The sequence below is a fragment of the Scyliorhinus canicula genome, chromosome 13 (assembly GCF_902713615.1).
Source record: "Scyliorhinus canicula chromosome 13, sScyCan1.1, whole genome shotgun sequence".
NCBI lineage: Eukaryota > Metazoa > Chordata > Chondrichthyes > Carcharhiniformes > Scyliorhinidae > Scyliorhinus > Scyliorhinus canicula.
Window position 1 is genome coordinate 67,981,131 of NC_052158.1, and position 18,745 is coordinate 67,999,875.

Here is an 18,745-nt window from a genome sequence, read left to right on the forward strand (position 1 = left end):
ATTCAGCGGGGTAAGGGTTTCTTAATATCTGTGTGGAGTTTCTGTTAATTCAGTAGGGTAAGGGTTTCTCACTATCTGTGTGGAGTTGCTGTTAATTCAGCGGGGTAAGGGTTTCTCACTACCTGTGTGGCGTTCCTGTTAATTCAGCAGGGGAAGGGTTTCTCACTATCTGTGTGAAGTTGCTGTTAATTCAGCAGGGAAAGGGTTTCTCACTATCTGTGTGGAGTTGCTGTTAATTCAGCGGGGTAAAGGTTTCTCACTAACTGTGTGGTTGCTGTTAATTCAGCAGGGTAAGGGTTTCTCACTATCTGTGTGGCGTTCCTGCTAATTCAGCAGGGTAAGGGTTTCTCACTATCTGTGTGGCGTTGCTGTTAATTCAGCAGGGTAAAGGTTTCTCACTATCTGTGTGGCGTTGCTGTTAATTCAGCGGGTCAGGGTTTCTCACTATCTGTGTGGAGTTGCTGTTAATTCAGCAGAGTAAGGGTTTCTCACTATCTGTGTGGAATTCCTGCTAATTCAGCAGGGTAAGGGTTTCTCACTGTCTGTGTGGAGTTGCTGTTAATTCAGCAGGGTAAAGGTTTCTCCCTATCTGTGTGGTTGTTGTTAATTCAGCAGGGTAAAGGTTTCTCACTATCTGTGTGGGGTTGCTGTTAATTCAGCAGGGTAAAGGTTTCTCACTATCTGTGTGGAGTTGCTGTTAATTCAGCAGGGTAAAGGTTTCTCACTATCTGAGTGTGTGGCTGTTAATTCAGCAGGGTAAGGGTTTCTCACTAATTGTGTAGAGTTGCTGTTAATTCAGCGGGGTAAGGGTTTCTCAATATGTGTGGAGTTGCTGTTAATTCAGCAGGGTAAGGGTTTCTCACTATCTCTGTGGCGTTCCTGCTAATTCAGCAGGGTAAGGGTTTCTCACTATCTGTGTGGGGTTGCTGTTAATTCAGCAGGGTATGGGTTACTCACTATCTGGGTGGAATTACTGTTAATTCAGCAGGGTAAGGGTTTCTCACTATCTGTGTGGAGTTGCTGTTAGTTCAGCAGGGGAAGGGTTTCTCACTATCTGTGTGGAGTTGCTGCTAATTCAGCAGGGTAAGGGTTTCTCAATATGTGTGGTGTTGCTGTTATTTCAGCAGGGTAAGGGTTTCTCACTATCTATGTGGAATTCCTGTTAATTCAGCAGGGTAAGGGTTTCTCACTATCTGTGTGGGGTTGCTGTTAATTCAGCAGGGTATGGGTTTCTCACTATCTGGGTGGAATTACTGTTAATTCAGCAGGGTAAGGGTTTCTCACTATCTGTGTGGAGTTCCTGCTAATTCAGCAGGGGAAGGGTTTCTCACTATCTGTGTGGAATTGCTGCTAATTCAGCAGGGTAAGGGTTTCTCACTATCTGTGTGGAGTTCCTGCTAATTCAGCAGGGGAAGGGTTTCTCACTATCTGTGTGGAATTGCTGCTAATTCAGCAGGGTAAAGGTTTCTCACTATCTGTGTGGCGTTCCTGCTAATTCAGCAGGGTAAGGGTTTTCACTATCTGTGTGGAATTACTGTTAATTCAGCGGGGTAAGGGTTTCTCACTATCTGTGTGGAGTTGCTGTTAATTCAGCAGAGTAAGGGTTTCTCACTATCTGTGTGGAGTTCCTGCTAATTCAGCAGGGGAAGGGTTTCTCACTATCTGTGTGGAGTTGCTGTTAATTCAGCAGAGTAAGGGTTTGTCACTCTGTGGAATTCCTGCTAATTCAGCAGGGTAAGGGTTTATCACTATCTGTGTGGAGTTGCTGCTAATTCAGCAGGGGAAGGGTTTCTCACTATCCGTGTGGAGTTGCTGTTAATTCAGCAGGGGAAGGGTTTCTCACTATCTGTGTGGGGTTGCTGTTAATTCAGCAGGGTAAAGGTTTCTCACTATATGTGTGGAGTTGCTGTTAATTCAGCAGGGTAAAGGTTTCTCACTATCTGTGTGGAGTTGCTGTTAATTCAGCAGGGTAAGGGTTTCTCACTATCTGAGTGTGTTTCTGTTAATTCAGCAGGGTAAGGGTTTCTCACTAATTGTGTAGAGTTGCTGTTAATTCAGCGGGGTAAGGGTTTCTTAATATCTGTGTGGAGTTTCTGTTAATTCAGTAGGGTAAGGGTTTCTCACTATCTGTGTGGAGTTGCTGTTAATTCAGCGGGGTAAGGGTTTCTCACTACCTGTGTGGCGTTCCTGTTAATTCAGCAGGGGAAGGGTTTCTCACTATCTGTGTGAAGTTGCTGTTAATTCAGCAGGGAAAGGGTTTCTCACTATCTGTGTGGAGTTGCTGTTAATTCAGCGGGGTAAAGGTTTCTCACTAACTGTGTGGTTGCTGTTAATTCAGCAGGGTAAGGGTTTCTCACTATCTGTGTGGCGTTCCTGCTAATTCAGCAGGGTAAGGGTTTCTCACTATCTGTGTGGCGTTGCTGTTAATTCAGCAGGGTAAAGGTTTCTCACTATCTGTGTGGCGTTGCTGTTAATTCAGCGGGTCAGGGTTTCTCACTATCTGTGTGGAGTTGCTGTTAATTCAGCAGAGTAAGGGTTTCTCACTATCTGTGTGGAATTCCTGCTAATTCAGCAGGGTAAGGGTTTCTCACTGTCTGTGTGGAGTTGCTGTTAATTCAGCAGGGTAAAGGTTTCTCCCTATCTGTGTGGTTGTTGTTAATTCAGCAGGGTAAAGGTTTCTCACTATCTGTGTGGGGTTGCTGTTAATTCAGCAGGGTAAAGGTTTCTCACTATCTGTGTGGAGTTGCTGTTAATTCAGCAGGGTAAAGGTTTCTCACTATCTGAGTGTGTGGCTGTTAATTCAGCAGGGTAAGGGTTTCTCACTAATTGTGTAGAGTTGCTGTTAATTCAGCGGGGTAAGGGTTTCTCAATATGTGTGGAGTTGCTGTTAATTCAGCAGGGTAAGGGTTTCTCACTATCTCTGTGGCGTTCCTGCTAATTCAGCAGGGTAAGGGTTTCTCACTATCTGTGTGGGGTTGCTGTTAATTCAGCAGGGTATGGGTTACTCACTATCTGGGTGGAATTACTGTTAATTCAGCAGGGTAATGGTTTCTCACTATCTGTGTGGAGTTGCTGTTAGTTCAGCAGGGGAAGGGTTTCTCACTATCTGTGTGGAGTTGCTGCTAATTCAGCAGGGTAAGGGTTTCTCAATATGTGTGGTGTTGCTGTTATTTCAGCAGGGTAAGGGTTTCTCACTATCTATGTGGAATTCCTGTTAATTCAGCAGGGTAAGGGTTTCTCACTATCTGTGTGGGGTTGCTGTTAATTCAGCAGGGTATGGGTTTCTCACTATCTGGGTGGAATTACTGTTAATTCAGCAGGGTAAGGGTTTCTCACTATCTGTGTGGAGTTCCTGCTAATTCAGCAGGGGAAGGGTTTCTCACTATCTGTGTGGAATTGCTGCTAATTCAGCAGGGTAAGGGTTTCTCACTATCTGTGTGGAGATCCTGTTAATTCAGCAGGGTAAAGGTTTCTCACTATCTGTGTGGAGTTGCTGTTAATTCAGCAGGGTAAGTGTTTCTCACTATCTGTGTGGAGTTGCTGTTAATTCAGCAGGGTAAGGGTTTCTCACTATCTGTGTGGAGTTGCTGTTAATTCAGCGGGGTAAGATTTTCTCACTATCTGTGTGGAATTCCTGTTAATTCAGCAGGGTAAGTGTTTCTTACTGTCTGTTTGAATGTCCTGCTAATTCAGCAGGGTTAGGGTTTCTCACTATCTGTGTGGAATTGCTGTTAATTCAGCGGGGTAAGTGTTTCTCACTATCTGTGTGGAATTCCTGTTAATTCAGCAGGGTAAGTGTTTCTCACTATCTATGTGGAATTCCTGTTAATTCAGCAGGGTAATGGTTTCTCACTATCTGTGTGGTGTTGCTGTTAATTCAGCAGAATAAATGTTTCTCACTATCTGTTTGGCGTTCCTGCTAATTCAGCGGGGTAAAGATTTCTCACTATCTGTGTTAAGTTGCTGTTAATTCAGCGGGATAAGGGTTTCTCACTAACTGTGTGGCGTTCCTGCTAATTCAGCGGGGTAAAGGTTTCTCACTATCTGTGTGAAGTTGCTGTTAATTCAGCAGGGTAAGGGTTTCTCACTATCTGTGTGGAGTTGCTGTTAATTCAGCGGGGTAAAGGTTTCCCACTAACCGTGGAGTTGCTGTTAATTCAGCAGGGTAAGTGTTTCTCACTATCTGTGTGGCGTTACTGCTAATTCAGCAGGGTAAGGGTTTCTCACTATCTGGGTGGAGTGCTGTTAATTCAGCAGGGTAAGGGTTTCTCACTATCTGTGTGGAATTCCTGTAAATTCAGCGGGGTAAGGGTTTCTCACTATCTGTGTGGAATTCTTGCTAATTCAGCAGGGTAAGGGTTTCTCACTATCTGTGTGGCGTTGCTGTTAATTCAGCGGTGTCAGGGTTTCTCACTTTCTGTGTGGCATGCCTGCTAATTCATCAGGGTAAGGATTTCTCACTATCTGTGTGGAGTTGCTGTTAATTCAGCAGGGTAAAGTTTTCTCACTATCTGTGTGGAGTTGCTGTTAATTCAGCAGGGTAAGGGTTTCTCACTATCTGTGTTGAGTTGCTGTTAATTCAGCAGGGTAAAGGTTTCTCACTATCTGTGTGGTGTTCCTGTTAATTCAGCAGGGTAAAGGTTTCTCACTATCTGTGTGGTTCCTGTTAATTCAGCAGGGTAAGGGTTTCTCACTATCTGTGTCTAGTTGCTGTTAATTCAGCAGGGTAAGGGTTTCTCACTATCTGTGTGGAATTCCTGTTAATTCAGCAGGGTAAAGGTTTCTCACTATCTGTGTGGAGTTGCTGTTAATTCAGCGGGGTAAGATTTTCTCACTATCTGTGTGGAATTCCTGTTAATTCAGCAGGGTAGGTGTTTCTTACTGTCTGTTTGGATGTCCTGCTAATTCAGCAGGGTTAGGGTTTCTCACTATCTGTGTGGAATTGCTGTTAATTCAGCGGGGTAAGTGTTTCTCACTATCTGTGTGGAATTCCTGTTAATTCAGCAGGGTAAGTGTTTCTCACTATCTATGTGGAATTCCTGTTAATTCAGCAGGGTAATGGTTTCTCACTATCTGTGTGGTGTTGCTGTTAATTCAGCAGAATAAATGTTTCTCACTATCTGTTTGGCGTTCCTGCTAATTCAGCGGGGTAAAGATTTCTCACTATCTGTGTGAAGTTGCTGTTAATTCAGCGGGATAAGGGTTTCTCACTAACTGTGTGGCGTTCCTGCTAATTCAGCGGGGTAAAGGTTTCTCACTATCTGTGTGAAGTTGCTGTTAATTCAGCAGGGTAAAGGTTTCTCACTATCTGTGTGGCGTTCCTGTTAATTCAGCAGGGTAAAGGTTTCTCACTATCTGTGTGGTTCCTGTTAATTCAGCAGGGTAAGGGTTTCTCACTATCTGTGTCTAGTTGCTGTTAATTCAGCAGGGTAAGGGTTTCTCACTATCTGTGTGGAATTACTGTAAATTCAGCGGGGTAAGGGTTTCTCACTATCTGTGTGGAATTCTTGCTAATTCAGCAGGGTAAGGGTTTCTCACTATCTGTGTGGCGTTGCTGTTAATTCAGCGGTGTCAGGGTTTTTCACTTTCTGTGTGGCATGCCTGCTAATTCAGCAGGGTAAGGGTTTCTCACTATCTGTGTGGAGTTGCTGTTAATTCAGCAGGGTAAAGGTTTCTCACTATCTGTGTGGAGTTGCTGTTAATTCAGCAGGGTAAGGGTTTCTCACTATCTGTGTTGAGTTGCTGTTAATTCAGCAGGGTAAAGGTTTCTCACTATCTGTGTGGCGTTCCTGTTAATTCAGCAGGGTAAAGGTTTCTCACTATCTGTGTGGTTCCTGTTAATTCAGCAGGGTAAGGGTTTCTCACTATCTGTGTCTAGTTGCTGTTAATTCAGCAGGGTAAGGGTTTCTCACTATCTGTGTGGAATTCCTGTTAATTCAGCAGGGTAAGGGTTTCTCACTATCTGTGTGGAATTACTGTTAATTCAGCAGAGTAAGGGTTTCTCACTATCTCTGTGGAATTCCTGCTAATTCAGCAGGGTAAGGGTTTCTCACTATCTGTGTGGAGTTGCTGTTAATTCAGCAGGGTAAAGGTTTCTCCCTATCTGTGTGGTTGTTGTTAATTCAGCAGGGTAAAGGTTTCTCACTATCTGTGTGGCGTTCCTGTTAATTCAGCTGGGTAAAGGTTTCCCGCTATCTGTGTGGTTCCTGTTAATTCAGCGGGGTAAAGGTTTCTCACTATCTATGTGGGGTTGCTGTTAATTCAGCAGGGTAAAGGTTTCTCACTATCTGTGTGGACTTCCTGCTAATTCAGCAGGGTAAGGGTTTTCTCACTATCTGTGTGGTGTTCCTGCTAATTCAGCAGGGTAAGGGTTTCTCACTATCTGTGTGGAGTTGCTGCTAATTCAGCACGGTAAGGGTTTCTCACTATCTGTGTGGAGTTGCTGTTAATTCAGCAGGGTAAAGGTTTCTCACTATCTGAGTGTGTTGCTGTTAATTCAGCAGGGTAAAGGTTTTTCACTAATTGTGTAGAGTTGCTGTTAATTCAGCGGGGTAAGGGTTTCTCAATATCTGTGTGGAGTTGCTGTTAATTCAGCAGGGTAAAGGTTTCTCACTATCTGTGTGGCGTTCCTGCTAATTCAGCAGGGTAAGGGTTTCTCAATATCTGTGTGGTGTTCCTGTTAATTCAGCAGGGTAAGGGTTTCTCACTATCCGTGTGGAGTTGCTGTTAATTCAGCAGGGTAAAGGTTTCTCACTCTCTGTGTGGAGATCCTGCTAATTCAGCAGGGTAAGGGTTTCTCACTATATGTGTGGAGTTGCTGTTAATTCAGCAGGGTAAGGGTTTCTCACTATCTGTGTGGAGTTGCTGTTAATTCAGCGGGGTAAGGTTTTCTCACTATCTGTGTGGAATTCCTGCTAATTCAGCAGGGTAAGGGTTTCTCGCTATCTGTGTGGTGTTGCTGTTAATTCAGCAGGGTGACGGTTTCTCACTATCTGTGTGGAATTCCTGTTAATTCAGCTGTGTTAGAGTTTCTCACTATCTGTGTGGAGTTGCTGTTAGTTCAGCAGGGTAAGTGTTTCTCACTATCTGTCTGGATTTCCTGCTAATTCAGCAGGGTTAGGGTTTCTCACTATCTGTGTGGAATTGCTGTTAATTCAGCGGGGTAAGTGTTTCTCTATCTGTGTGGAATTCCTGTTAATTCAGCAGGGTAAGGTTTCTCACTATCTATGTGGAATTCCTGTTAATTCAGCAGGGTAATGGTTTCTCACTATCTGTGTGGTGTTGCTGTTAATTCAGCAGGGTAAATGTTTCTCACTATCTGTTTGGCGTTCCTGCTAATTCAGTAGGGTAATGGATTCTCACTATCTGTGTGGAGTTGCTGTTAATTCAACGGGGTAAGGGTTTCTCACTATCTGTGTGGTGTTCCTGCTAATTCAGCAGGTTAAGGGTTTCTCACTATCTGTGTGAAGTTGCTGTTAATTCAGCAGGGTAAAGGTTTCTCACTATCTGTGTGGAGTTTCTGTTAATTCAGCGGGGTAAGGGTTTCTCACTATCTGTGTGGAGTTGCTGTTAATTCAGCAGAGTAAAGGAGTCTCACTATCTGTGTGGCGTTCCTGTTAATTCAGCAGAATAAAGGTTTCTCACTATCTGTGTGGAATTCCTGTAAATTCAGCAGGGTAAAGGTTTCTCACTATCTGTGTGGAGTTGCTGTTAATTCAGCAGGGTAAGGGTTTCTCACTATCTGTGTGGAGTTGCTGTTAATTCAGCAGGGTAAAGGTTTCTCACTATCTGTGTGGAATTCCTGCTAATTCAGCAGGGGAAAAGTTTCTCACTATCTGTCTGGAATTCCTGCTAATTCAGCAGGGTAAAGATTTCTCACTATCTGTGTGGAATTCCTGCTAATTCAGCAGGGTAATTTTTTCTCACTATCTGTGTGGAGTTGCTGTTAATTCAGCGGGGTCAGGGTTTCTCACTATCTGTGTGGAGTTGCTGTTAATTCAGCGGGGTAATGGTTTCTCACTATCTGTGTGGAGTTGCTGTTAATTCAGCAGGGTAAATGTTTCTCACTATCTGTGTGGAATTCCTGCTAATTCAACAGGGTAAAGATTTCTCATTATCTGTCTGGAATTCCTGCTAATTCAGCAGGGTAAGGGTTTCTCACTATCTGTGTGGAGTTGCTGTTAATTCAGCGGAGTAAAGGTTTCTCACTATCTGTGTGGAATTCCTGCTAATTCAGCAGGGTAAGGGTTTCTCACTATCTGTGTGGAGTTGCTGTTAATTCAGCGGAGTAAAGGTTTCTCACTATCTGTGTGGAATTCCTGCTAATTCAGCAGGGTAAGGGTTTCTCACTATCTGTGTGGAGTTGCTGCTAATTCAGCAGGGTAAAGGTTTCTCAATATCTGTGTGGAATTCCTGCTAATTCAGAAGGGTAAGGGTTTCTCACTATCTGTGTGGAGTTGCTGTTAATTCAGCAGGGTAAGGGTTTCTCACTATCTGTGTGGAGTTGCTGTTAATTCAGCAGGGTAAGGGTTTCTCACTATCTGTGTGGAGTTGCTGTTAATTCAGCAGGGTAAGGGTTTCTCACTATCTGTGTGGAATTCCTGTTAATTCAGCAGGGTAAAGGTTTCTCACTATCTGTGTGGTTGCTGTTAATTCAGAAGGGTAAGGGTTTCTCACTATCTGTGTGGAGTTGCTGTTAATTCAGCAGGGGAAGGGTTTCTAACTATCTGTGTGGAGTTGCTGTTAATTAAGCGGGGTAAGGGTTTCTAACTATCTGTGTGGAATTGCTGTTAATTCAGCAGGGTAAGGGTTTCTCACTATCTGTGTGGAGTTGCTGTTAATTCAGCGGGGTAAGGGTTTCTCACTAACTGTGTGGTTGTTGTTATTTCAGCAGGGTAAAGGTTTCTCACTATCTGTGTGGCGTTCCTCTTAATTCAGCAGGGTAAAGGTTTCTCACTATCTGTGTGGAGTTGCTGTTAATTCAGCGGGGTATGGGTTTCTCACTAACTGTGGCGTTCCTGTTAATTCAGCAGGGTAAAGGTTTCTCACTATCTGTGTGGCGTTCCTGTTAATTCAGCAGGCTAAAGGTTTCTCACTATCTGTGTGGAGTTGCTGTTAATTCAGCAGGAGAAGGGTTTCTCACTATCTTTGGAGTTGCTGTTAATTCAGCGGGGTAAGGGTTTCTCGTTATCTGTGTGGAGTTGCTGTTAATTCAGCAGGGTAAGGGTTTCTCACTATCTGTGTGGCGTTCCTGCTAATTCAGCAGGGTAAGGGTTTCTCACTATTTGTGTGGAGTTCCTGTTAATTCAGCAGGGTAAGGGTTTCTCACTATCTGTGTGGAGTTGCTGTTAATTCAGCAGGGTAAAGGTTTCTCACTATCTGTTTGGAGTTGCTGTTAATTCAGCGGGGTAAGGGTTTCTCACTATCTGTGTGGAATTGCTGCTAATTCAGCGGGCTAAGGGTTTCTCACGATCTGTGTGGAATTCCTGCTAATTCAGCGGGGTAAGGGTTTCTCACTATCTGTGTGGCGTTCCTGCTAATTCAGCAGGGTGAGTGTTTCTCACTATCTGTGTGGAGTTGCTGTTAATTCAGCAGGTGAAGGGTTTCTCACTATCTGTGTGGAGTTGCTCTTAATTCAGCAGGGTAAGGGTTTCTCACTATCTGTGTGGCGTTCTTGTTAATTCAGCAGGGTAAGGGTTTCTCACTATCTGTGTGGCGTTCCTCCTAATCCAGCAGGGTCAGGGTTTCTCATTATCTGTGTTGAGTTGCTGTTAATTGAGCAGTGTAAGGGTTTCTCACTATCTGTGTGGAATTCCTGCTAATTCAGCAGGGTAAGGGTTTCTGACTACCTGGGTGGAATTACTGTTAATGCAGCAGGGTAAGGGTTTCTCACTGTATGGAGTTGCTGTTAATTCAGCATGGTAAAGGTTTCTCACTATCTGTGGCGTTCCTGTTAATTCTGAGGGTTTCCACTCTTATCTGCATTGCTCACATTAATTCGAGTAAGGAGTACTAGCCAAACTGTGCAGTGTTCCTGTTAATTTAGCAGGGTAAAGGTTTCTCACTGTATCTGTGCAGAGATCCTGTTAATTCAGCAGGATTATGTGTTCTCACTGTACCTGCGGAGTTCCAGTTCTCACTCTATCCATTTGGAGTGCCTGTTTATACAGCAGGGTAAGGTTTATCTATTGTGTCTGTGTGGGGTTTCTATTAAATCAACAGGGTGAGAATTATTCACTGTGTCTGTGTGGAATTCATCTTAATTTGGTGGGGTAATGCCTCTCTCTGTATTCCAATTAATCTTTATTTGTTTATCCTATCACAGGATGTGGACATCATTGGCTAGTCCAGCATTATTGTCCATAGCTAATTGCCCTTGAGAAGGTAGTGGTGAGCTGCTTTCATGAACCACTGCAGTCCATGTGGTGTAGGTACACCTACTGTGCCAATAGGTATGGTTTCATGATTTTGACCCAATGACAGTGAAGGAATGGCATTAAGGTTCTAAGTCAGGATGGTGTGTGGCTTGGAGGAGAACTTGCCTGTGGCGGTGTTCTGATGCATTCGCTGCCCTTCTCCTTTTCGATGGTAGACGTTTGGAAGGTGCTGTCTGAGGAGCCTTTGTGAGTTGCTGCAGTGCATCTTTGAGATGGTACACACTGCTGCCACTGTGCGTCGGTGGTGGATTGGGTGCCATTCACGTGAGCTGCTGTTTCCTGTATTGTGTCGAGCTTCTTGAGTGTTGTGGGGAGCTGTACTCTTTCAGGCAAGTGGAGAGTATTCCATTGCACTCCTGACTTGTGGCTTGTCAATAGTGGACAGGTTTTGGGTAGTCAGGAGGTGAGTTATTTTCCACAAATTTCCTAGCCTTAGAGCTACTCTTGTAGCCACTGTATTTATATGACTGGACCAGTTCTGCTCCTGGTCAATGGTAACCCCCAGAATGTTGATGGTAGGTTATTCAGCGATCATAATGCCTTTCAGCAGGGTAAGGGTCTCCCACTCTATCTATGCAGAGTTCTGTTAATTCAAGCAGGGTAAGAGTTTCTGATTACGTCTGACTAGTGACGCTGTTTATCATTAGGGGAGAGATTTACTCACTATGACTATATGGAGCCTCTCAGCTGTGCAAAGATTACTTACTGTGCATGGACCTACTGCTCAGCACGAGTCTTAAAAACAGAAAATGACCATTAGCTCAAACAAGCCAGTTCGTTTCTCTGAGATCACACCTTGCCATATCTGTCAAAATCTTTCTCTCCCCTGAAATACATATATTGTTGCCTATTGACCCCATTAATACCGTTTGCCCCATAAGCCTCCAAGTGTTCCTCAATTCTATTACTTTTTGTGGAAAAACATTGGGATAGATGTTCCAGTCCCGCCCCTCGTGGGATTCATCACGGGAGGGATGACGGACCATTATAAGGTCCCTTGACCTCGAGCAGGAATTTCCAGGTTTGGGACGGATGAGACCAGGAAACTCTGCCATTGACTTCCCTTTCTACTCCTAACCTCCTGTTTTTAATTTCTGTGTCCTGGTATTTGAAGCATTTTGCTTATAGGGAACAATATCCTAGACCACTTTGCAATTTGGAAAACTTCACCACTTTTAGCTACTTTGAGAGCTCATTGTTTCGTCTTGCAAACAAAACCAATTTTGTGAACTTTTCCTCCTGACGTCAATTCCGAATACCTGGAATAATCTGCAAGGTGAGGTTACATACTGTGTAAATGTCCAAGTGTTCCTATTTACTCAGCAGGGTAAGGATTACTCACTACCTAATTGTACAGAGTTACTGTTTGTTTGGAAGGTGTAGCTACACGGAGTTGCTGGCTACGGTTATGCAATGTGCAACAGCATCAAGGTGCTACTTCTTCACCTGGGTAAGGATACTCACTTGTTTAACCACACAGTGTAATGGTGACTGACTCATTGTGCAACCAGGAATGGCTGGTGGATTAAACCACTCTCAGCGGAGCACTGTTACCCATTGGCGATTGAAACAGATCGCAACGTGTTTACAGTCACTGGACTTCTTCAGGTTTATCCGGTGACTCCGCAATGCAGCAACAGTGTGTCCCAGGCCCCAAACAATTCACTGTTCAGGTCTTTGCAGAATTTCTATTCCTCTCCGAGGAAACTGCACGCTAATGCTCGTTGGCAGTCTGATGTGGTGGAGGGCGGAGGGTCGAATTTTGCCCCCACCCCATTTCCCTCCTTTCCTCCACCACCACCTCACTCCTCTCTGTTGCTTAAGTCGGCATTACTGACATGGCATCTAACATCCTGAGGACTAAACTTCTGACATTTTTTTTCTTTTTTCCCCCTTTTGTGTTTGTCTCTGGGTTGTCTTCACTAAAAGCATAACACACGGAAATGACAATAGGTACACAGTGAACTTTTCTTTCACTCTCTCTTTCTCGCTCTCTCTCTCTCTCCAGTTTATGTCCAGTCCTTTCTTTTGTTTCACTCACTGGTATCACTTGTTTTGCTTTTATTTACACTCCTGTTGATGTCCTGTGCCTGTTAACCTGCTGTGCTCTCCGATGATATTTGTCCTCCTTTTACAATGTCTTTATTGCAAGATTGTGATATTTCCTTTGTTCAAAGGGACAGTATTCCTCCTTATCGGCCTGTCATCAAAGCCTTTTCTCGCCCTTTCAAAATGTAAACCCAGTGGAGGAAAATAGCAGAAATAAAACAAAAGGAATTGGAAATGCTGAATGGGGAGAGGAGGGGAAAATGCACAGAGATTTAGAAGATTTGTCTGTCAAAACAGGAGTAAATTGTAGATTGGTGCAGCCACAAACTCTCGCTGGGCAGCACTTACCTCAAGCCTCCCGTCCACCGACTCTCATTCATAAATTCGACCCTGGCAAGTCTTTACTGAAAAGTAGAACGAGAGTTTAAAACTGAGCGATGGTATTATCAGGGGTTGTGGAAGGGATGGAGAATCCCATTGCAGGTTTGACCAAACTGACGAAGGAGATGGGGAGAGCAGCTAACGAGTTGTGCAGGTTAGGTGGGGTTACGGAGGTTGGGCAGGGGAAAGGGCCTGGGTAAGGTGTTCTTTCAGAGGGTCGGTGCAGACTTGATGGACCGAATGGCTTCTTCCTGCGCTGTAGGAAATCTACAGTTGCTTAATAGCAGATACCGCCAGGGATAGTAATGGACTGAACAGCCTCTTGTGCTGTGCATTTCACAACAAGGAGGATGTAAAGAAAATGAGCTGTGCTAATCACCGTCTCCAAGGAGATAGCCATGGGGTTCGGTAGCCTGGAGAGAAATTTGAAAATACAGGAAAGAGGTATAATGGGCAGCTCAAGAGGGTGGTGAGTGGCAGGAACGAACTGCCAGATGATGTCTTGAGCTGAGAGTTCCACCTGAGGTAGTTCAGGGTACCCAGGAGAAAGATGAGTCGCTGTTCATTGAGCTTGGCTGGATTAGTGTCGGAGGCCAAAGGTGGAGAGAATCATTGTCGTGCATGCAGTTGACTTGAGACTTATTTGGGGAAGCCAAATATTAGTCTGAGGGGGTTGGATAGGGGGAAATAGGAAAGGTGCTGCTTGTGAAATTATCTCCATTAATTGTAGTGGCCAGATCATTGCTGACCCCAGCAAAGCTGACTGTGCTGAGAGTGCGGTACCTGACCTCTGAAACAGAGCAAACAAATGCTCTGTAAATGCACAACAGGTTAGATAGACTTGTGAGATAAGTCAATGTTTGAGGTGGAAATTAAACTCAAACAGAGTGAGACTTTTGCAAAGCATGGTTTGTTTCAGGACTTGGCAATAATGGTTAGTATTTCAAACATTGTAGGCCGGCTGGATTTCGCATTTAAAGTCACGGGTTCTGGGGAGACAATAAAAGGCCTGAGTCCATAATCCTGATCAGTTGCTGACTTTGAGGTGATCAATTTCAGTTATCTGCATGACAACAGTCACTACAGAAGCCACTTTACTTTCAATTTCACTGCCTGGGAGGTGATCAGTATTATCAACACTGGAAGAATCTACCGATCATAAGACCATTAGACATAGGAGCAGAATTAGGCCACTCGGCCCATCAAGTCTGCTCCGCCATTCAATCATGGCTGATATTTTCTCATCCCCATTCTTCTGCCTTCTCCCCATAACCCCTGATCCCCTTATTAATCAAGAACCTATCTATCTCTGTAATAAAGACACTCAGTGATTTGGCCTCCACAACCTTCTGCGGCAAAGCATTCCACAGATACACCATCCTCTGGCTGAAGAAATTCCTCCTCATCTCTGTTTTAAAGGATTGTTCCTTTAGTCTGAGATTGTGTCCTCTGGTTCTAATTTTTCCCGCAAGTGGATACATCCTCTCCACGTCCACTCTATCCAGGCCATGCAGTATCCTGTAAGTTTCAATAAGATCCCCCTCATCCTTCTAAACTCCAACGAGTACAGACCCGGAGTCCTCAACCGTTCCTCATACGACACCCAGGTGGAATTGAAAGTAAGTTTGTGTCTGCTTTAGAATGTCACCAAGACAAGGAATGAGGCACGACATAAATGCAAGACTTTCCCGAAAAGATTTATTTCCCCTCTATCACTTCTTCCTGCCATCACCTGCCATAACTCTCTTCTCTTCCTTTCCCTTCATCAACCTTCACCACCCGATTCCATTCTCCTCCCTCTCCTTCACTTCATTCTCCCTCTCCTCCACTGCATTCTCCTCCCTCTCTTTCAATCCATTCTTCTCCCTCTCCTTCACTTCTGCTTTTCTCTTTCCCTCTTTCCCTCCAACTCATTGCCCCCCCCCCCCCCCCCCCCCCCCCTCCCCGGCACTCACTCCCTCGGACACACGCATCACCCTTTTCCCTTATTTCCCTGTCCCTCTCTTCCTTTCAGAATGATAAGCCAGTTAATAATCAAGAGAGCATTGCTTTCTGATTAAATAAAGTTCCAGGTCAGCTCTTCGGGTCAAAAGCTTAATGATTGCTTTGACGTGGACCCAAGAACTTTGTAATCATGGAACACGATGTGAGGGACATGTTTGGTACAGAGAAGCTAAAAGATGGGTGACTGAAAATGTTCTTAAGAGTTTGGCCAGAATTTGAGGGTCAGAGATTCAAAATAGTGACCATTTTTGAGGGAGAGAGGCAATTGACTGAACCACGTGAATATGCTTCCTTTGCAATAACACCAAGTGGCCTTGATCGTGATCATGGAGCGGTCTGTATCCTGGGGCTATCCAAGATAAGCAGTGGGGTGGCTTGAGGATTTGAAGAAACAAAAATAATCTGTATCTTAAAATATGGAACCTTTCTGCTTAAGAGTTCTAAGATTGATTGCAGTGTAAATTTAGGGAGGCAGATATTTGCTATCCAGGTGGGGACAGGGGCATGGACCAATTATGGTGATCCCACACACAGGCCTTTAAGAGCAATACTATACCTTTATATCTGTGGCACTGCCATGGTCAAGCCTGAACAATCGAGCATGCTCAGAATTTGACCAGTGCAGCCAATTAAAAATTGGCCCACTCATAATGGGCACCTGTCTTGGGAATCCAGAGCTTTGAACTGCAGGTGACGTTGAAGAACAGAGCGGAACGTACTGGGACCTTTCAGTGCATTCAAATGTTGGCCTTTCCAAGTTCAGGCATCTTGCAAGCCATCCAATTGGAAAGATTCACCCACCCGCAAACATCATTCTGTTTACAATTTTACTAATGTCACCCTTGTCAGTTACGTTTTGGGGCGGGGGGTGGGGGAGGGATGATTTAGAGAGCAACCAGAATGATCTTTTTCTTGTTGAAGAAAACAGAAAGGGCTGGGGGGTGGGGGAGCACTGTTAAGTTCTCTATTCATAACATCATAACAGGAAGTCAGGGTGGCGTCTGAGGGTCAAAGGTTAAGTGATGCTGGAAGAGAGTAATGAGAGGGGAGAGGTGTCATTGTCCAGATAGAGGGTGGTGTAGTGTGGGCTTGAATTTATATACAGTTTCTGCAGCACCTAACCTGGGAGTGTTTGTGGGCCAGTGTAGAGGGGGCTTTATCCCAAATTTAATCCATGCTCTACCTGACCTGGAGATGCTGAATGTTAGTGGTTGGTGCAAAAATATAAAAATAATTCAATCTCAGCATGAATACCCTGACCGTTCAGCATAAAGAAAAATCCTTTACTTTGTCATGAGAGCATTATTCTGTAAAACCTGAAGCTAATACAAACAGAAAATGTGTACAAAGGCTCCGATTATATGTGAACATTGCTGCCCCCCAGGGGTAAGTGGCCAATCCTTTTTATTTCACTGAATGTAATGGTCCCGAATAGTTACAGCTGGTAAGTCGTTTGCTGTTATTTTATGTTTGGCCCTTTGGCCTGGATTTTCCCTTGGCTCAGTGATAACACTCACACCTCTGAAGATTGTGGGTTCAAACATCACCCCAGAGATTTGAGTACTTAGCCTAGGCTGATACTTTAGTGCAGTACTGAGGGTGCTCTGCACTGTCGCAGGTGCCTTCTTCCAGGGGAGACATTAAACGGAGGTCATGGTTTTACAGCACAAAAAGAGGGCCTTCGGCCCATCGTGTCTGCACCGGCCATCAAGCACCTATCCATTCTAACCCCATTTTCCAGCACCTGTTCCATAGCCTTGTATGCTATGGCATTTCAGTGTGTGAAATGCGATGGTGTTAACATGAAAGAGTTAAAGTGGCTGATTAAAATTTCAGATGAACTCACTAACAGGCACCACACTGGAAAATGCAGCCCCTTTCTGCCTATGTTTCATGCCCATCCTTCCTCATCAGCCCCATCTACTTTGAAGGCATCCTGACCTTCACTCTTCCCTTCAGACACTTCCATTTCTCTCTCTACAAAAGTCTCATGCTTGTGGAGGGAATCACATAACATATGTCCCTGAGTGGTTGATTGTCAACCTTTAGGACTTTATATTAGGCCAAATGCAGAACCAATTCCACTGGTTATAACTAGAGCAAACCAGCCCAGTCCAACCCAGCCACATTCCAGCCAAATGTTCATACCAGAAAGGTGCTGAGACATGCAAGAACTGTATGGTCAATGATGTGCAGGTAGGTGAGAATATGGGAATAGGGCAGGGGTGTATACCTAGGAAAGGTGCTCTTTCAGAGGGTCAGTGAAAACTCGATGGAGACCCCCAAAGAGAGATGGACCAGTTACAGAATTGTGGGCAATCTGAATTGCATTGTGGGAAACTGGACTTCCTGTTGTGGTGTTGTGTCTCTTTCTTTCACTCTAGGCCCAGCTCGGAGAGGTCCCAGAAACACAAGAGGCTGTGGCCACAGAGGAACCCTACCACTGGCCAGTCCTCTCTCCAAATATTGGCGGAGTCAAAATCTGAAAGGATTTCACTGGGAGAGAAAAATCAAACAACGTTTAATTCTAAGCGACCACAGGCACTAAACGTAATGTGTTGGTGATCATATTATCAATATGAGAACGTCAGTGAATGGTTGACTGCTTCTGGCCTAAAACCATTGCCTGTACATGACCAACACATCTAGTAGTTTATAATGCAGGAATACAAAATGAGATGCTGGAGTTTTATTTGGCATTGACTCTTAATGTAAGCCTTCTGCCGTCACCACGGTTACTTCAAGAACGTGCATCCATTTGGCATTAACTTTAATGAGAATTCTGACTGAAACTATCTACAAGGTCTGCACTTGGTCCCAAAATATTACTTTTATTTCAACGAAATGAAATGCTCGGGGACCACTCACGATAGAAAAGGAAGGCATGTGTCACAAAATGAGAACATTTAAAATGATACTTGTTTTAACACAAGATGTTAGAGGTGATGAAGATGATATTTTTCGCAAGTTATCACAGGGTTAGGCGTGTTGTCTTTGCAATACCATTCTGCCATGTGACTAAATGCCCTCTGCCCCTCCCATCAATGCTTGAGATTTTTTTTCCTTGGGTTCTGACCAATCCCCTCAGTCAAGAAGGCAACGCCAGTGGCAGAAAGGCACAACCTGCTCCTTCCTGAAGTGACTCCTGCTGGAATGCTTGAATAGGGGCATAGGCATGCAAGACAATTTTTTCTCTAGCCTGCAGACCAGAAAGAACAACAGGGTCTGAGTGACGAAGCTCACTGAAGCATATGCATGGATTCTGCCCTCAAGGAAGTATCCAAGGGACTTAGCTTCCAGCCACCAATCAACCTTATGGTCTCTCCACCTCACTCATTACTGCTTTTCATTGCTGCTAACAGAGCCCATGGGCAGGATTCTCCGTCCAGCCGCACCCATTTTATGGTGCGGTGCGTCCCGGCCGGCAGCAGGATCCTCCATCCCGCCAGCCGGCCAATGGGGTTCCCATTGCGTGCACCCCCACGTCATCGGGAAATCCGCGGGCGTGAGTGCGCTGCCGGCAAAACAGAGGATCCCGCCACCGGAGAATCCAGCTACAGGTCTCTCTCTTGCTCTTCTAATCACGTCTCTCAAAAAAGGAGGCTCACTCGCAGAAAGCAAGTAGCGACCAAGAATTATCATTCCTTTCTCAGAGATTCACAGCCAATGCGCATAGTGGATGGGACAAACCCTTAATCCATCTCCTTGCTTGCTCCAAAAATCAGTTCAAATTGAATCCAATTCATGGTTCCCACAAAGGAGACAAACTGGATCGAAGCTGACAAGAGCATGCATTACACCTGATCTCAGGCTTGATCCTAAACGTCTTAACCCAGAGGCCGAGATATCTATTTACGCTGTTCTGCTGTATTCAT

The 18,745-nt window shown here is 44.6% G+C and overlaps 1 protein-coding gene across 24 annotated transcripts in view; it reads left to right on the forward strand.

The window, feature by feature from the left end:
• kif1aa (kinesin family member 1Aa) overlaps window positions 1-18,745 on the forward strand; it is a 397,377-nt gene that overhangs the window by 324,149 nt on the left and 54,483 nt on the right. For 11 of the 24 annotated variants that reach the window (XM_038816644.1, XM_038816647.1, XM_038816645.1 and 8 more), the window contains one exon: window positions 12,366-12,389. The exons of the other annotated variants lie outside the window; for them this stretch is intronic. In XM_038816644.1, coding sequence (XP_038672572.1) covers window positions 12,366-12,389 — 24 coding nt within the window. The remainder of the gene's footprint in view (window positions 1-12,365; window positions 12,390-18,745) is intronic. 24 annotated transcript variants of the gene reach the window in all.